We start from the raw sequence: 18544 nt of genomic DNA, 5'->3' as shown, positions 1-18544 counted from the left end.
CTGTGGGAGGGACCCGACATAATCTGCTGATACTCTGGGGCAGTGAGCACTTGGCTGGCTGTGAATCCTGAGGCTGGAGGGCAGCTCTTTGGCTTCCAGGCACAGTGTGAGGGGCTGGGAGAACTTCTTCGTCACCGTTTTGGGGTCTGGGATAGGTTCTCACCATGGCTTCCACTGTGCTTCCCTGGGGTGGCTACATACCTGTTGATTTAACTTCACTGCTATTGTTTTGACAAGTCAGCTCTCTGCATGTGCCAGGGCCCTGCAAGCTCTACAGAATGACTGGCCAAGATGGCAGTACCTGTTCACCCACACAGAGCTTTGAGCCTCGGAGCCTGGGTCATGTGGAACTCACCGGTTTCCGTTGAAGGTGGACTTGTACTCCCCGGTCGAGTGCAGCGTCTCATCGGCATACACAGGCACAGAGGCCCTGACACACTCGTGAGAACACTGCAGTGTCTCGTTATAGGCGGTGAAGATGTCCACACTGCTGGGTACCCGGGCCGGGGTGAAGTCTGTCAAGTTCTGACAACTCTCCTCCTGCTGATTCATCTTCCGCTGGTGGCTGTTCCTCCGAGTGTGCCCGCTTGGGGCACAGCTAGGAGAGAGGGGCGTGGGGGTTGAGTTGGGGGAGGGCAGGTTCCGGAGCGCTTGTGCAGCTCTCTCCCGCACATCCACAGCGAAGCCTCGGCTGCCAGGCATCATTTATATGACACAGTAATTCCCAGCCTCTCCAGAAAGATCAACCACAATCAAGTAATCAACTTTTTTTTTCCAATATAAAATCTGAATTTTAAATGTGGCCATTATCACAAGAGTGCTTTGAGGTGAGCCGTGGGACTAGGGATCCTTATTTGCCTAAAGAATGTCAACTAGACTGAGGCGGCAGACTCAGTTTCTCTCGGATGCCTTAACTGGATGGGGAGGTGGATAATGCCCACTGCAGAAGGGCTGGGTGGGCAGGAGGGGACCTGGGGTGGGGTGGGAGCAGCTTGACTGTTAAATGAGCTGCTGAGAGGGAGCTCCTAGCCTGCACCCACCTCTGTCTGTCTGTCTGTCTGTCACTTTGCCCAGAACACATCTTCAAAGGGGAAACAGTGACTTGTGTTCTTGTGTTCGCCATTTCCAGGGTTTGACAAAGGCATGCTCTCATGTCCCATGTGCCACAGAAGGGGTCACAAGTCCTCTCTGCTCCCAGATGGTCATGATAGGTTACTACGCCACATGCACAGGGGTCTGGGGTCCCCCTCCCCTGAATTACTAGATCTACAGGGGTCCACCTGTCTACCAGGTGTGAAGCCAGCAGAATGGGGTTTGTCCTGGGCTGTTAATCCTCCTTGCTACCTACCTCTGGCTCTCTCTCTTCTTCTAGGTTTGTCGAGTTGCTGGAACCCTACTTGTTATTCACATATATCTGGGAATCAGGGCACACTGCCCCACTGGGGATCAGGAACTCCAAGGCCCACACGCAACAGATGCCTTTCCAAGTGGCTGCAGGCAGATCTGAGCTGCAAGAGCCACAGGCAGCAAAGAACCCTCTCAGTTTTCTTGGGCTGTGTCAGATGAACACACCCAGCAAGGCCAGCCTCAAAGAAGGCCACTTTACAGAAGGGAACAGTGAGGAAAGCCACCTGCAGCAGGGCACCAGCATGGTCTGCCAGTCTGTAGGCTGCCACTCAGGACTTTCAGTCTGTTTTATTTGAAATGTGGTCTTGTGTTATCCAGCTTTGTAGCTGAGGCTGACCTTGAACTTCTAACGCTCTGGCCTCTACTTTCCCGAGTGCTGGAATTAGAGGTACAGGCCAACACACCCAGGGTACGCAGAGCTGGGATGGAAGCCAGAGTTCCATGTAAGCTGGCCAAGTATTGTGTCAATGGAGTTAAATCCCAAGTTTCTAAGCCTGGTCTTAAAGTGTGGGGCTCTCTGTGAAGAACCCCCTGGGTGCCCCCGCAGCCCACCACTCCCGGGCCTTACCAATTTTTTAAGACAAGAGTTGTGATGAGCGCAGCGATGACCATGATGAGGGAGACGGTGATGGTGATGATCTGATGCACAGCCAGACCTGGAGGGGAGGAGTCAGAGGTCAAAGGTCAGGTCAAAGGTCAGAGCACACAAAGGTCAAAGTTCGGCATATGGGAAGGGCCAGATCAGAAGGCTCCAGGGCTGGAGCTGGTGGAGACAGATCGAAGGACATTGGGCAGGTGCTTAGAGATTCATCTGAAGCAACAAGACTGTCGCCTGCATCCAGAAAGGGGGTCTCCAGCCCTGACCTCTCCTTCCCCACACTCAGCGTCTCAGCAGGGACCTGGCCATGAGCAGTTGTACCCTGTGCTTGCTGCCTTTATCTGAATTCAAGTAGCTCTGCCGAGATTCCCAAGGCCTCCCTCTCTTCCTCCCCTTGCATGGTGCAAATGTGGATTCTCCATTCTGGAGCCATGAGAATGTGGAAGTGATTGGCCTGACCCAGGACTTCTAGAAGAAGTCCCCCCCACAGCTGCAGACCCTGAAGACACCCTCCCCAGGGCTGCCTCCTGTCCCCAGAGCCTTCCACGATTGCTGCCTGCAAAGTTAATTTCCACCAGTGAAAGAATGAAGGAAGGGTGTGAGTCTTCTATCACCTGGCCTGGAAGTCCCATCCCTCTCCCCAGGGAAAATGACGGTGGACTGGACCATAGAGTTGACAGGATGGGGATAGACAGGCAGGGCCACCGCGTCACTGGGATAGTCAGAGTCTAAGAAGCGTTTGCTGACCTTGCAGACAAATGACCAAGATCATGATTTCTCCCACATCTCCTTCCAGTACTCCCAACCAGTGATACAGGATAGAGGGGAGAAGGCAGGCACTAGCTCCAGCCTCTGGTCCCATCCTAGGCCCCGCTGGGCCATGGGAATAAGTTCTTCCTCCAGCTGATTGCCAGCCAGCCAGAGTGTTCTGCAGGGTGCAAAGCCCCGGGCTCTCTCCTGGTGTTGGAAACCATGGGACCTGAACAGAAGACCAAGGTAGCTTGGGGAACCTTCAGGAAAAAGCATCTTTCACCAAGAGCAAAGTCTTTGAGATGAGTGGGCCCTGTCCTGTCTCTACCTGGCACCCAATTCTAACACCCCCTTTACAGACACCCGATCATCACATCTGACAGATCTGAGGTGCTAGGGCACATATTCCCATGTGGCAGACTGCAGTGTTTGGAGGTCGCTGGCAGCCTCCCAGAGACTGTCGCACAAGCAGATGTTACTTTTCTGCTCCACTCGATCATCAAGGGAGACTCGTTTGTGAATGATTCCAAGTTGCCGAAGCCAGAACACATGTCCCGACTCCCCACCTCCCTCTCCTCTGTGACGAACCGCCATGTGTCATGAAGGATTCCCGTTCTGGTTCATGGTAGGAAACAGAGGAGCTGAAACAGGACTGTCATGGCCAGCCACCCTTTCTACCCATTGATTCAAGAGCCACTGTGGTACATTATCTCCGAGGCGCTGGTGCTGGTAGAGGCCCTTGTAACCATTGTGGCTGCTGTCAGGGAGCAGCCGGTCAATTCTGCTTGCTTTGAAGTCTGAACTCTCTCAGTGCTCACGGTGGCCTGTGGCTTCCCATACTCCCATGCTCAGCCTGGAGCACTTCCTGTTGACCTCGGGGTGAGCCTCCTACTCTTTCCAGACCACTATTCAGCTTGCCAGTGGGGTTAAAGTCAAGTCACACCACAGGCGCTACCTTCAATGCCCCCAACAATGGATAACCTACCAGCCCAGGAATCTCAGTTTGCTCATTAGGGTCTGAGAACCATCACGGATCTTGTAAGCAGGGGAGAAGTTAGCAAGGATGGGCACATTAATGGAAAACCATGGAAAGGGTGTGTGGCCTGCTCACTGTCCTATCGTGTTATATCCACAGATTCTCCTAGAAGAGTCAAGAAGCAGCCATGTTGTTCTGAAGGACATATGCTGATCCTGTGCTGGTGCATACAGCAAGGAAGAGGCAGAAGCTGATGACAAAGACAGAGATGGCGGTGATGATGGTGGTAGCTTGATGATGATGATGATGGTGGTGGTGGTGATGGTAGAGATTAAGGTGATGATGGGGATGAAGGCGATGATGGTGGAGATGAGGGTGGTGGTGATGGTGATGATGGTGCTAACCCTGACGCTGACGGCAGTGTGATGTTGATGATGATGAATATCATTTAGATTTTGGTGGTGGTGACAACAGTCACAACTGTCATCGGCATAACTCAAATTCTCTTCATTACCATCATCACCAGCATCACCCTACCACAACCATCAACGCAATGGTCATCACTGCTGCTGTTATCGCTGTGACGACAGCAGGGAGTCAGGAGGACGGTGGCAGCGATGATCACAGACTGTCACTCAACAAGTGTCAGCAGTGGTCACTGTGCCGCTCTCCCCTGTAGTCCTGGCAACACCCTGAGTGATAGATTCTACAGTAACAGGTTACAGAAGGGAAAACCACCAGGGGAATCTGTGACATGCAGGACCCTCTGGCTCCAGTACCAGTGCATTTCACAATCCTGGGTAGCCTTGGCTAATCCAAGTACTGTCTCCCTACTTGTGTGTCAGAGTCTAGCTCCTCTCCCCTCAAAACCCCAGGAAAAAGCAAGCTCATGTTTTCACGAAGGCAGAAGCTCATACGCTACCACCTCCTCTGTGGAAAGGTTGCATGGACACCGACTTCTCCAGGCCAATGCCGGGCAATATCTTTGTTCCTTGGGGGTAAATACGCCACCTTCTATACCAAGGCTAGAGAGCTCAGTGGCTATGGTAGATAGGAAGAAGCAGAAGGCAGAGCTGAGGGACAGGCAGCAGCAGGGATTCGCTCACCTCACTGGAGAGGGGCAGCCCGCAAGAGGCAAAGAGAATCCCCTCATGGAGACAAGAGACTCAGCTGTTCAGTTCCAGTTGTGTGCAGGAGCCTTTCATGGTGGTAACATGCCAGATTGCTACATTTATTACTAAGAAATAAGAAATAAGGGAGATGGGAACACAGCTTACTGGTTGGGTTTTTATCAACTTGACACCATCTAGAGTCACTTGTGAAAGGAACCTCAGCTGAGGAATTGCCTCCATCAGACCGGCCTGCAGGCAAGTCTGAGGGTTCATATCCTTGACGAATAACCATGCCTGGGCAGCTGTGTAAGAAAGGAGATTGAACAAACCACAGGAAGCCAGCCAGTACACAGTGTTACGTCATTGTCTCTGCTTCAGCTTCTGCCCTGACATCCCTTCACGACGGACCACAAGCTGTTATGACGAAATGAACTCTTTGCTCCCCAAGTTGCTTTTGCCCATGGTGTTTTATCACAGCAATAGAAACCCTTACTAAGTCAACTGTCAAAGCTTAGGGCACATTTGAAAAACTTGTTTTCTTGAAAATTTTATGCGTGAATTATTTATTTACATAACTTCTACTTCTCCCTCTCTCTAGCCCTTCCTGTGTCATCCTCTCCTCTCAAGTTCATGATCTCTTCTATAATTATTATCATTGCTATACATATACATATCTATCCATCCATCTATCATCCATCTACCCACTCATCCATCCATCCATCCATGCATCCATTCACTCATCCATCTTCCCATCCATTCATCCATCCATCCACCTATCTATCTACCCATCCATCCATCCACCCACCCACCCACTCATCCATCTACCCACCCACCCACTCATCCATCTATCCATCCATCCATCCATCCATCCATCCATCCATCCATCCATCCATCTACTCATCCACCCACCTATCTATCCACTCATTCATCCATGCATCCACCCACCCACCCATCCACTTATCTATCCATCCATCCATCCATCCATCCATCCATCCACCCATCCATCTATCCACCCACCAATCCATCCATCTACCCACCCATCCATCTATCCATCCATCCACCCACCTATCCTTCCATCCACCCATTCACCCACCCACCCATCCATCCACTCACGCCTCAGCCTATTGAATACATTTAGTGTTTCTCAAATGTACATGTATTTTGAGCTGATCATTTGGTATTGGATAATCTATTGGGGGTGTCCCTGGAGAAGCCTGACTACCACTCACTCAGTAACCATTGTAGTTTTTAATCTAGAGGTGGGGCCTTGTGAAATTTGGCCTAACACCTTGGCCTATTGACTGGGCATGTCACTATGCAGGTCTTGCTTAGGCATCCATATCAAGATTACATGGGTACAGATTCCCTGTCATGTCTAGTGACTCCTCCTGCATTAGAAGCAAGACCTATGAGATGAACTCACAGACTCTACAATGATGATGGTTGAACAAAGGCTGATCCAATTAACATTTGCAGGAAGCAGTTTAGATTGTGGGAAATTTATACAAATGCCTTGTCCTTTCCTCCCACTAGAAGGCTGCCCACTGAGAAGAGAGCAGAGCCACATGAGAAGTTATAGGATGCTCACAGCATCTGTGCTCTGTAATCTGATCTCCTCCAGATGCCAGGCGTTGCTTATAATCTTCAAATGGAGCTAATGTAGGCAAATGTTTTCTCACAAGATAAATAAAAACATACTTTAGGCTTTTTTAGGAGATGTAGTATGTGTAGCCAGCTTTTATTATGCATATTAGTATACTAATATTATTTTATGATATCATAATAATATTACTATTATTGTAATAAAATACTAACAGTATTTTGGTATATTATTATGCGTAATTTTTATGTATGATCACCTTGCATTACTGCAATAAAATACTAGAGGGAGCTAACTTTATAAAGAGAAAAGGTTTATGCAGCTCACAGTTGTAGGGGGTCAAGGGCATGGCACTGGGATCAGCCTCGTTCTGGTTACTGCTACATTACATCATAGTGGGTAGTAGTGGCTAGAGTGGGGGGAAGAGATTGACGGAGACATATGCTGGCTCTCGGATCTCATGGACCCTTTTGAGGGCATGTGCCCAGTGTTCTAAGTATTGTCCTTTAAGCCTTGACTCTTCAAGGCCCCAGCTCTTCCCACACCATCCTGGGACCAAGTCTCCGATTGCAATGGACCCTCGGAGGCACTTAAACTGTATCTCAAACACATCAGCCTTTGTTCTAGACTATGCCATCAAGGTGCTAAACCCACTACAGACAATGCACAGAAAAATAGCCATGACTGTGTTTCAATAAAGTTATATATATATATATTATATATATGTGAAACCATATAAAAATATATATATTTAAAACCAGCTGCCACATTCTGTCCATGCACAGTTGTCAGAATCCTCACTAATGTGAGCAGCCAAATTGGGGGGGGGGGCTACTTGTAGATTTAATGAAAGTATGTATGTTTTGACTGACTGACTAAAGCTGAGGCTCCCAGTGTGAACCTGTGGATCAAAAGACCAGAATCCTCCCATCCCCTCACCAAAGGATCACTGTCTGCAGAGGTTTCCATTGGCCATTGTGTAGATGATTTAAAAACAGCCACCGCCTTTTGCTTGCAGCCGGGCCCTCCACCCTGAATATTGCTGGCTGTGCTGGATTGGGTTTGCCCCAATGCAGCAGTTTGACAGTAGACTGCTTTGCATGATGGGTCTCTAGAGAACTCAATTTGACGGGATTCTTGATTCTCGAAAATCAAAACTCAGAGAGAAATTGACCGATTTAATCCCTTCAGCGGCACTCAGAAATATTTCAGCCAGGTGTCTGTCTGTCTCAATTGTCTTTGCTCGTGCTGAAGAGAACCTACATCTTGTGAATAGTAAGGATGGATGATCAGATCACAGGGAAGGCTGATGGCTCTGTCAGTCCAGAACTCGCTTTGCAAGCACAGGGCCTGCGTTTGATCCCTAGAACCCTGGGTGCAGCACTGTGTGGTTTATTCCCAGCGTGGAAAAGCAGAAATAAGATTTCTAAGCCTTGCTGGTCACCACTGTAGCCCAGTTGGTGAATGAGAGACGTCCCAAGGGAGGAGGTGGATGGCATCTTGAGGGTGCCACCAAAGGTTGTCTCGTCTGCCGTATGCACATCCTCTGTACATTTGTATATGTGTACACATGTGCTTACACATCTATAAGTTAAAAAAAAAATCAGTATTAAAAGCGTTTGTAAAAAAGACTACCCCAGTCTAGCAGTCATTGTGTGGAGAGAGGCTCATCACGCTGGTCTCTGGAAAGGATTCTGTTTGCTGTATGCATGTCAAAACCTCAGGCAGAAATCGTCCAACCCCATCCTCCCTCACCTGTGTTTCTCAGCTCTCATACCTTGAATCAGTTCCCCTGGCTAAGTCTCTGGTGACCCTTAAATAACACATGCAGGGGCATCTGTCCCATAAACCCACTGACCCTTTACAAAGCAATCCTTGAGCTGTCCCCACTCCAGCTGTCAGGCAGCCTGTGATCAGCTTGACAATAATGTCACCTCAAAGAAAGGTACATTCCCCAGATAAAGTTTTTAAAAACTATGAACTTTCTCCCCTCCATCTTCAAGGTCAATACTGAATCACATCTTCCAAGTCTTTGAATTAGGATGTGGCCCTGGAGTCTGGAAGCCTGTGGTGTGGGGACGCTTGCTCCCCTGTCCTGACAGGTGTTATTGTTCCTGCTAATTTAGGGGCTCTTTCTGCTCCTGGTAATTGCCACTGTATACTAATGTGGTAGGAATCAGCTGCCATGCAGATAATGAAAAATTATACCCAGAATAATGGATGGGGACAGATGGATTACCAAGCTCCACATCAATCAATGGGGCTTCTATGGTTATATTTGTGGTGGTTTGTAATAAGATCTGGCCCTGAAGATTGATGGGGAAGTTGGTAATCCATCTCTGGGTCTGAACGAGGTCTTATTAAAAGAAGCTGAATCAAACAAGGACCACTGTCCGTGTCAAAAACAAACCCATCATGGCTCTCTCTTCCAGCACGGGAGGGGGCGAGCAGAACATCCGGCCGTCAAGCTTGCATGAAGACAAGAGTGATGGCCTTAGAATTTCCCAAGACAAACAGATGACATTTTTGTCTGTACTTGGAGCAGCTCATTTGATAATGCAGGGGCCTCATGCACCCATGTTACAGGTGCAAAGGCCCGGTGGCCATCGGAAGCAAGCGAGACTGCCTTGTGGTGGCTAGTTTGACATCTAGAGGGTTACATGAGACATGCAAAAGTGTAGGCTCTTAGGCATTCACAGAAGAACCAGGCCAGAGATGCAACTCTGTGAAGCCTTCGGGATGAAGTAGGTGTGAGCATCCGAGTCCTTCTGACAAATATAGTAAGCAGGCAGAGTGGATGCACAGAGGTCCCTGGGGTCGGGGGATGTGAGGGAACTGGCTCATAAGGCTCCTGGGGCCAAGAAATCCCACCATCTGCCAAGAGCAAGCAAACAAGCAAACAGAAGAATTCCTACCATCCTACCAATAACAATCAGAAAAATTCCCACCATCCACCAACAACAAGCAGAAGAATTCCCACCATCCCCCAAGAGCAATCAGAAGCATCATCTGCCAATAACAGGCAGAAATCCTACCATCCACCAACAGCAAGAATTCCCACCATTCCTCAATAGCAAGCAGAGGAATTCCCACCATCTGTCAACAGCAAGAAGAATTCTTACCATCCGCCAATGGCAAGCAGAAGGACTCCCACCATCCACCAATAGCAAGCAGAAGGGAGCCAGCACAGCCACTGCACTCTTCTGTCCCAGGGTGAAAGCCTAAAACCTGGAACTCACAGTGAGAATCTCAGTTCAAGGCCAAAAGCCTGAGCATCAGACTGGGATGAGTGGATGTCAGCACCAGAGTCCAAAGGCCCCAGGGCCCAAGAGATCTAGCACCAAGCCAGGGCAGGAAGATGGATATTGCCCTTCCCTGGCCTTTCTCAGCTGATGAGTGGATGGCTGTGTACAATGGAGACAGAAGATCTGAGTTCTGTCTACTTATATGAACACTGATGCTTTCCAGAATTAACCAAAACTATTGCTGCACTCTTCAGCTGGTCAAGTTGACCTTGAGTGACAGTCCAGCTCCAAGTGCTTCAAGCCAAGATGCTACATGAGGTGAGGTAGTCTCCACTCATAAGAAGGGACAATCTCTATTCATAAGAAGGGGCAGTCACCATTCATAAGAAGGGGCAGTCACCATTCATAAGAAGTGGTTGGTAGTCTCCATTCACAAGAAGGGCCTTCACTATAAAGCAGGGTCACACTTGAAAGGCAGAGTCCACTACAGGAAGGACTATATTGCTACCTCATTGATTTTGGCTTCAACACAGCAGCTCAGTGAAAACGGGGTCTCCGAGAACCACCCCCAAAGGCTCTCAGCTCCACATGGTGCAGGGACCACTGATCAACAACATTTCGTGGTATCCTGATACATTTTCGGTGATGACGACTGACCAGGGGTGGTGGTTCCACCGGGGTCTCGCAGTCAGAGGGCAGGGAGGCTGCTGACCATCCCACAGGGCACGAGTTCACCCTGTGAGGTGGGAGGGACTGGCCTGAATGACTGTAAGCTCCAAGGCTGAGAGCCCATATGCTGGAGGGTAGAAATATCCTTTAACCGAGTGTGTGTAGCATCAAAATGTGAGCTCTCTAGTTTACAATCCTTCCTCCAAACTCCACCTTACTGATAACAAGGGAGGGACAGGAGATGATATTTACGTGTCAGTGGTAGAACATGCTAATCATTGTTCTAGGGGAGTTAAATCATGCTCCAACTGCCACGGCACCAAGGGGGATTAGACCGAATTCGAGGATTCTAATTCTGTACCATGCAGGTTGGGAGGTCCTCATGACCACCTTCAAGTTAAGGAATTAACCACGAAGACCAATAGCACTCAAAAAAGTCTTACATATGTAAGCACAGCTTAGGACAGGGCTGGGATATAGCTCAGTCAGCAGAGGGCTTGGCTAGCATCATAAAGCCCTGGGTTTGATTCCTAGCACCACATAAAGCAGGCAGGGAGTTGGACACTTGTAATATACCAGGGAAGGGGATCAGGAGTTCAAGGTCAGCCTTGGTTACATAGCAAGCTTGAGGCCAAGTCAGCGATATTACTATAGAAATTTTATTTTAAAAATAGCTTTTCTGCCAGGGATGGGGTCTTGTGAGGAGTTAGTAGACACCTGTTTAAGAAGTTACTCTTCGTTGGACACCAGACATGGACACTGGAAGGTTGCCTGTGCCCCGGTGGATGGCCTGACACCCATGTGCATGTGTGCAGTTCTGCATGGACTCAAGGGGTTATGACTAACAAGAAGGAAAGAGGGCGTGAAGTCAGAAGGGAAACGTGGTGGGGATGTGCTGAGGGGAAGCAGGCAGGGGCAGGGGTGGTTATTAGGATACAATTCATGATCACAAAGTCAAAGATCAGCAGAGCCTGAGGTAAAAGTGTGACTACCCAGACGACCCTGTCCAGGAAGGCAAGGGGTGCTAACTGCTCCCAGAAGTGAGGGTCACCCTCAACAGACATCTCTGTGCCCATCAGGTAGACATGGTTGACTGCCTGCTTAGTTGATCTTAATCTCCAAAGGTTCAACAGGTACCTTATGGCTCAAGTCCCCACGAAAGTGAAAACAACCCTGTCAGACTGAACATCCTAAGCGTGGAAGTTCCCTTAGGAACTTCAAGCAAGGACATTTCTCAGGGCAGGACTAACCTGTACTGCACACGCGGCTGAGACACAACAACTGACTCAAGCAGGTTCACTCCAGAGCCGGTCCCTTCAGGTACCTCAGCCCTGTGAGGAATGGCAGTCTCTCTTCGACAGGGGACGACCAGCACTGGCTACCTAGGACCCAGTGACACCAGTAGGTCACCAGCAACCTCGTGCTAGCTGGGGCTCCAATGAGGACGGGAGGTGGCTCTCAAAGTCCTGACATTGGGCTGAATTAAGTCTGGGTGGGCCACAGCGGTGGATAAATTCACCTGTGTTGAAAAGAATTTACATTTGGCAATTCCTTTTATCTTAACAAAAGCTGGTGCCACAGACAGGAAGTGTGGAGAGATGGGGATTTACCCCGGCTAGAATGACCGCACAACAACATGCTCCCAACTCCAGGGAAGGCACCATCCTGGTCATGCTTGGGCCACTCACTCCTGATGCTAGTCCAGCTGCCTTTCAACAGCTGGACACATCCAGAAGGCAGGAGGACCCACAGAACCCACTAGCTGAAGTTTGATTTGTCTTTGCAGTTGAATAGTAGTTCTCAACCTTTCTAACACTGTAACCCTTTAATACAGTTCCTCATGTTGTGGTGACCCCCAGCCATAACAACAACAACAACAACAACAACAACAACACTATCCTCATCATCGTCGTCGTCATCATCATCATCATCATCATCTCACTGGCTGTTAACACCTACTTCTCAGGGCAACCCTGGGGACCCCCACACCGCACTGGCTGGGTGTTCTTACTTAAGAACTAAATGTAGGAAGGGCCATGCAGACAACAGACATGGATTCTCAGCCACACTAAGGGCACAGGGCCTCATGAACAGCACAGACTTTCACACACAGGGCTCTGAGTCTGCTTCTCGTTACACACCAGAGGCTTCCTGGGAGGGCGAGGATTACAGACCCTGATGTCATTACAGACCCTGATGTCATTACAGACCCTGATGTCATGGGTCTGCTGACCTCGCCTCGCCCTGCAGATGCAGATCTCAGGATTCCAGCCTGGAAACAGACAGAAGGGATGGTGGGGTGGGCCCACAGGTGGATTCTGTACAGCTTTCTTGGCACCTGCCAGGCCCACTGGCCCACTGGCCCACTGGTGGCTCGACATGCCTTGCAGAACTATGGTTCTCACAGAAACTGCAGCATCCACAGACTGGGTTACGTCCCTCTGGCCATTTAAGAAAATGCCTGTAGCCTTGGGGGGGGGGGGGGGTTGGGGGGTTCAGTCAGTAAAGTGCCTGGCTTGCAAGAATAAAGACCTGAGTTCAATCCTCAGAGCCTTCCAGAACAATGCCAGACACAGTGACCTGTGCTTGCAACCCCAGGTAGGAGAAGCAGAGACAGGAGGCTCTCTGGAATGCAGCAGGTCTAAACCAGTGGGTGGGCTCAAGGCCAGTGAGAGACTCTACCTCAAAGTGGGTGTCGACCATGTTCTGAGTGATGAGACTGGAAGCTGTTTTCTGGTGTCTACATGCATGTGCGTACACATACACATGAACGTGCCAACAAGTATGCACACACTCACACATCTAACATGCGTGTTGTTACTGCCCAAGAGGACCCTGGAGCTGCAGGGTAGGACACTCTCGTGAGGCAGGAAGGGAGGGACAGATACTATCTTATCCACACCCTTCCTACTGCATGATCAGCTCAAGCAATGAGAGATGGCATAGCTTCAGCCATTCCAAAAACCCAAAGGAGGCTTCTGCCTTCAGATCCAGTTCACTGGCTCTGGAAATGGGTCACGCCGACAAGCCAGGCTCATCCATCTGCTGCTCTGACCCTCATGGGCCACAGCCTGGCAGGTAAGTAGGGATCGGGGCTGGGCCAGGGTGAAGGAGACTTGGTTCTCCTGGCTCCCTAAGACAGGGGGAATGAGGCTGGCCACTTGACAGTGTCTTCCCCAGCAGGAAGGCCAGTTACCGGGGACATTCAGAGCCAGCTGAGAGAGGGTTGTACTAGAAACTTCCAGCATTTCTAATCACGAGCTCACTCGGGCAGCACGTCCTGAACCACTAATGTCGCTGGAGAACGGAGGCAGCTGACTGGTAGCTCTGAGCGAGCTCCGGAGCAGATATGGAAGTGACTGACCCACTTCTCTCTTTCTCTCTGAACTCAGGCAATGTTTCAATCTTCCACAAAGAAGCCAGCTCCCGAGGCTGGTTCAGGCAAGCTGGCTCGATGGGTGCTAAGCAGAGATTAGGAGGGGCAGTTACAAGGAGGGAAGGGGACACACTGCAGAGAGGACACCACAAGGTTCTCTTCAGGCTGGGAAGAGGGATAGACAGAGACAAGGCAGACAGTTTCAAGAGTCGGGTCCCAGGCTTCATAAGCCATTTGTGAGGTCTAAACTGCCATTTTTAGACACAGCACCTACTCCAACAGCAACTAGCACCCCATCCCAGAGGTACCAGCACCCCATCCCAGAGGTACCAGCACCCCTCCTGGCACTGGTTACTGTAACCCTTTAGACACAAATGGGCCAGTCTTGTCAGGGAGGGTAGCCCCGTCCAAAGTCAGTGAACCTCTGTCTATAACGACCTCTTGGAAGATGGTGTGGTATAAATGGTGCCCAGGGGCTGGGGTGGAAGAACCTGAAGGAAGTTGCCCATACAGAGGCCTGCAGGCACACAGTAGCTTCTCAGAGAACAGCTTTGGAAGACTACACAGAGAGGCAGGGATTGGCTATGCCTGGTTCAATGTGAGACATTTGGAGAGTACCCTCTTCAGAGGTCCAAATAGAAGGACCCACACTATGGCCAGCAGAGAGCTCCGGGTTATTCACTGCACACCACAGTTTGTACAGTTTCCCGGCTGGGAGCATCCTATGATGAAGTCCTGGTGCTAGTGGAGCCAGCCACAGAGAGGTGTGAGTACTTTTACTTCTGTGGCTGGACCCATTAGTGGGTTTCTGATGGGATGGCAAACTGTGGGTGGTTGAAGGTGGGTCTTGTCGAGGGAATTTGGTCACTAAGGGTGTCCCTTTGAAGAGAATCACTTTATTACCCTTTCCTGTCAGTCTTTGCTTCCTGGCCACCACACAGAAACAGTTACACCCTGCTGTGTTATCCCTGACAGAGGACTCTTGGTGGTCACACCTAAAGGCAATCATGGGCTAGTGACAGCCATGGCTTGACTGTGTCTCCTGAAGAGCATGGGTTGGAGACATGATCCCCAAATTCCTATGTTTCTGGCACTCTAGGGCAGACCTTTGGGAAGTTAGGTGAGGTTATGTGGGTAGGGCACTCACGGTGGTGTCATTGACCTGACAGACCTGAGATGGCACATCTGTTCTACGTTGCCACATGAGGCCCTCTGTCATTTTATAGCACCAGAAGGCTCTTGCCAGAGGCTGTACCATGATCTTGAACCTCCCAGACTCCAGGGCAAATAAACGCCTATACTTTATCAACTTCTTGATGTGGGGCAGCAGAAAATAGATCAAGACAAAGGCAGAATCATGAACTTGACCAACTTTGGAGTGGATTCAACTCAGGCTGAGTGAGCCCTTCAGCCAAAGCTCCGAGAAATACAGACAAAGCTTCCAGGCTAGCATCTGGTTCAGGGCAGGGGCATTGACTGCCCTGTCCTGGCTTTCAGGGAGGAGAAGAGGTGGTCCGGGGACCTCCAGTGAGCTGGTCTTCAGACAGATGCTGGTCCCTGTATCCTGTAGGTCACTCCACCACTGAGTACTCTTATGACAGGTGACATGAACATTCCCTCTGATAGAAAGAACTCAGGGAAATCAAGTATCACACTCAAATATCACACTCAAATGTCACAATCAGATTTTCCTCCCTGGGTCCAAGGATCCTCCAGGGAGAAGTGATTGAAGAGGGACACCCCAGATGGAAAGTCACAGACTCTATCACTCACTGGCTCATGAGACAAATGCTTACTGAGCTCCTACTGTGTGCTGATTGTTATCTCTAGGGCTTCAGAGGTGAAGAGAGATAGTGCCATCTAAAAGGCAGCTCATCACTGACGGACCTCAAACACAGATGCACTGTTGTTCATTGCAGAGACTTCAGAGGCTACAGTACCACAGGAAACTATAGCAGCCGGTTCAGGAAATGAGAGGGAGGCCTGTCCCTGTGGTCTCTGGATGTTCTTCTCTTTAACTCTGTTCTTGTAGCTCCATCCACTATCATCATGGGGGGTAGAGGCTGCTGGTGGGGGAGTGAACCTGTTATTCTCAAGCATACAGTACAATAAGAAAGTATCAGGGCCAGCTAGAGGGTGAGGGGCTTATGGAGAAGAGCCAAAAGGAGCACCTATCATCCCACTGGAAATGGATGCATCTCAGGTGACAGCTGCAGACTCACAGGCAGTGAGCTTGGCTATCCACCCAACAGTTGGTTGGATGAGCTGAAGGTTGGATGAGCCAAAGGTTGGAGATAGTTGACAGCTAACTGACTGAATGGAGAAGGGTTGGGACGACAGAGAAGAGAGGACCTGCCTGCAAGACCTGAAGTGGTCACCTTGGTGGCCTCAGGACAGTGCTGCCACTAATACATTAGAATATCAGTGAGCCCCAAAGGAAAGGTCACCATTCTACAGTCACGGGGTCACAAGTCCACCTGCAGGCCACATTCCCCAGCACCCTCACTTCCACCACACTATCGCTTCCCAAGGTCTTTGTCACTTAGGAGAATCTTAAGGTCAGAGCTATAGCTTTGCTTTGTAGAGGAAATAAGAACAAAGGGAAGGCTATGGGCAGCCCCCTGTACTCCACACTGGAAGGCTCCACAAAGGCTGCATCTTGCCTTCTTTAAGACCATCCTCAGGTCTTTCCTAACCCCCAACCTAGCACCAGCATTCAGCTGTGCACAAACCTGGCTCCCCCTGAGAGTCCAGTGGCCAAGCTGAGAAAGTCCCCAAAGCAGAACCACAAAACCATGTGCCTGAACACAGCAGGAGATGGGCTAGCATGGGTGTGAATGTCTTGCTGTAGTGCCTGTCCTGTGGGCCCTCCTTTCTAGTCATACCCACTGTCCAGGCTACCCATTAAGGGCAAGGAGGGAGGCAGAGGTGGCTTGTGATATATCATCCCAGTACTTGGTGAGGAAAGTTGGTATGGGTCGGTTTGTGCTAGTCTGGGGAGCACAAGGTTACCTATAAGCTCTGGCCTGGCCTGCAGCCCCAAGCCAGGGGACCCCACTGCGTGGCTACTCATTCATGACTCAACCTTGTGGGATTTTAGCTTTCAAGACAAAAGCCTTTGCAGGGATGACAGCTTCTGGCTGAAGTGCATCTCTATGAAGGAACTTGGGGCATACTTCTGATGCCACCTTGGGACATGCTAATCCTGACGGACCGTCCACATCAGTGATGGAGTCTGCGCCTGACCAGGCTCAAGGTGGCTCCCACCTTCCCTTAGGCCTATCTGCACCACCTTGTAAACCCAGGCTCACCTAGCCCCTTACCAGTCAGCCTAGCTAGACCCTCCACCCTCCATATCTAGCCAGGGTCAGTCCTCATCCTCCACCCTGAACTCCACAGAGAAAGAGGTCCATCTTATAGGGCATGGGGTGGCCTCAGAGATGAAGATGGCAAACCTTTCCCACCAGAGGTCAGACGGATAGCGATGGGGATCACATGCTATCTTTGTGGCAGCTGCTCACTCTGCCCAAGACAAACGCAAGTGGACGGCCATGGCTAAGCACCCAAGTGATGTTTGCATGAGGAGGTTGAAATTCAAATTTCAAGCCATTTCTACGTGTGGCACTTTTGATTCCCCAACCACTTAAACACACAAAAGCCACCTCTAGCTCTCAGAGTGCACATATACGGGAACCAGGCTGAACATGGACCGTAGCCTGCTGTTTGCCAAACTCTGAACCTTGGCTTCACATTCTCTTTGTAGCTCTGCACACACAGTGCCCAACATTCAACAAGAGATTACCAGGCACGCCGGAGGATGGGGCTGAAGAACAGAGCACAGGGAAAGAAAAGGGAAAAGACCCAAGAAAGTGTCGCAGGAATATCCAGCTACACCCTGGAGTCATCAGTCACTAGTTCTGGCATAACAGTGATTAATAAGTATAAGAAGATATGAAAGGTTGGAGAATTCCAGGAGAGAATGGGGACACAGATAATGCTAATATTATATATGTAAATAATGTATATGAATAATTCATATATGAATAATACATGTGAAATGTTGGAAGAAAGTGTTTATTCCTGTTAATCCCGCTGTTGCTGGTCGTGAGCAATGCTAACTTCCTTTGGGGGGAGCTGTGGTTTTCTTCCGTGTGCGAAGAAGAGTGGGACCTAGGTCCTCAGCCTACCTCCAAACCCCCGTAAGTTTTAAGTCCAACATTTCAGGGGCTAGAGAATATGGAGCAAGACAGAATTCCCTAGGCTCTCAGGCTCCCCACAGCTTGCTTCTCTTGAATCTGTTTTCCACACATATCAGAGCAGGAAAGGCTTAGCTAAAAAGAAACTCTTAGGATTGGTGAGAGAACACAGGGAGTCTAAGCCATGAACCCTTTACAAAGAGGAGACATGTGGTTCCACCCAGCAGGCTGATGAGAACAGGGCCACGGAAGAGGACAGACACACTAACTGCCACCAGCTGCTATGAGCCAGTGATCCCTGGGTGTTTGACAGAAGTCTCAGATCAACAAGAGCAGAACCAGCAGCTCTCAGAGGCCAACCTCTGCCTCTTGCCCCTGCGTGAGTCACTCCTGTCTTTTGAGAAACTGTTCAGTAAACTGTCACCAGGCAGCTTCATAAGGTGCAGGGTGGGGGTGGTCAGAGCTCTTCTTGATGACAGAGGGACTCAGGGAATGAAGGGGGTCCCCGGCCTTGACACTAGTGAGCTGCTCTGGAAGAGGGAAGGATGGCACTATGGCCGATCTTGCTTGTCACCTCGACGGGAGATTTAGAATCACTATGGAAACACAGTCAGT

The 18544-nt window shown here is 49.9% G+C and overlaps 1 protein-coding gene across 1 annotated transcript in view; it reads right to left on the bottom strand.

The window, feature by feature from the left end:
• The window catches only part of Ajap1 (adherens junctions associated protein 1), a 108775-nt gene that overhangs the window by 10973 nt on the left and 79258 nt on the right, over window positions 1-18544 (bottom strand). The window contains exons 3-4 of the mRNA XM_021161549.2: window positions 1976-2063; window positions 356-598 (exon numbers count right to left, since the gene is read on the bottom strand). Of these exons, the coding sequence (XP_021017208.1) occupies window positions 356-598; window positions 1976-2063 (331 nt within the window). The remainder of the gene's footprint in view (window positions 1-355; window positions 599-1975; window positions 2064-18544) is intronic.

The sequence above is a fragment of the Mus caroli genome, unplaced genomic scaffold (assembly GCF_978045245.1).
Source record: "Mus caroli unplaced genomic scaffold, Mus_caroli_1 scaffold_6, whole genome shotgun sequence".
Taxonomy (NCBI): Eukaryota; Metazoa; Chordata; class Mammalia; order Rodentia; family Muridae; genus Mus; species Mus caroli.
The sequence above is the reverse complement of the archived record's forward strand: the minus strand, read 5'-3'. Positions and strand labels throughout refer to the sequence as shown.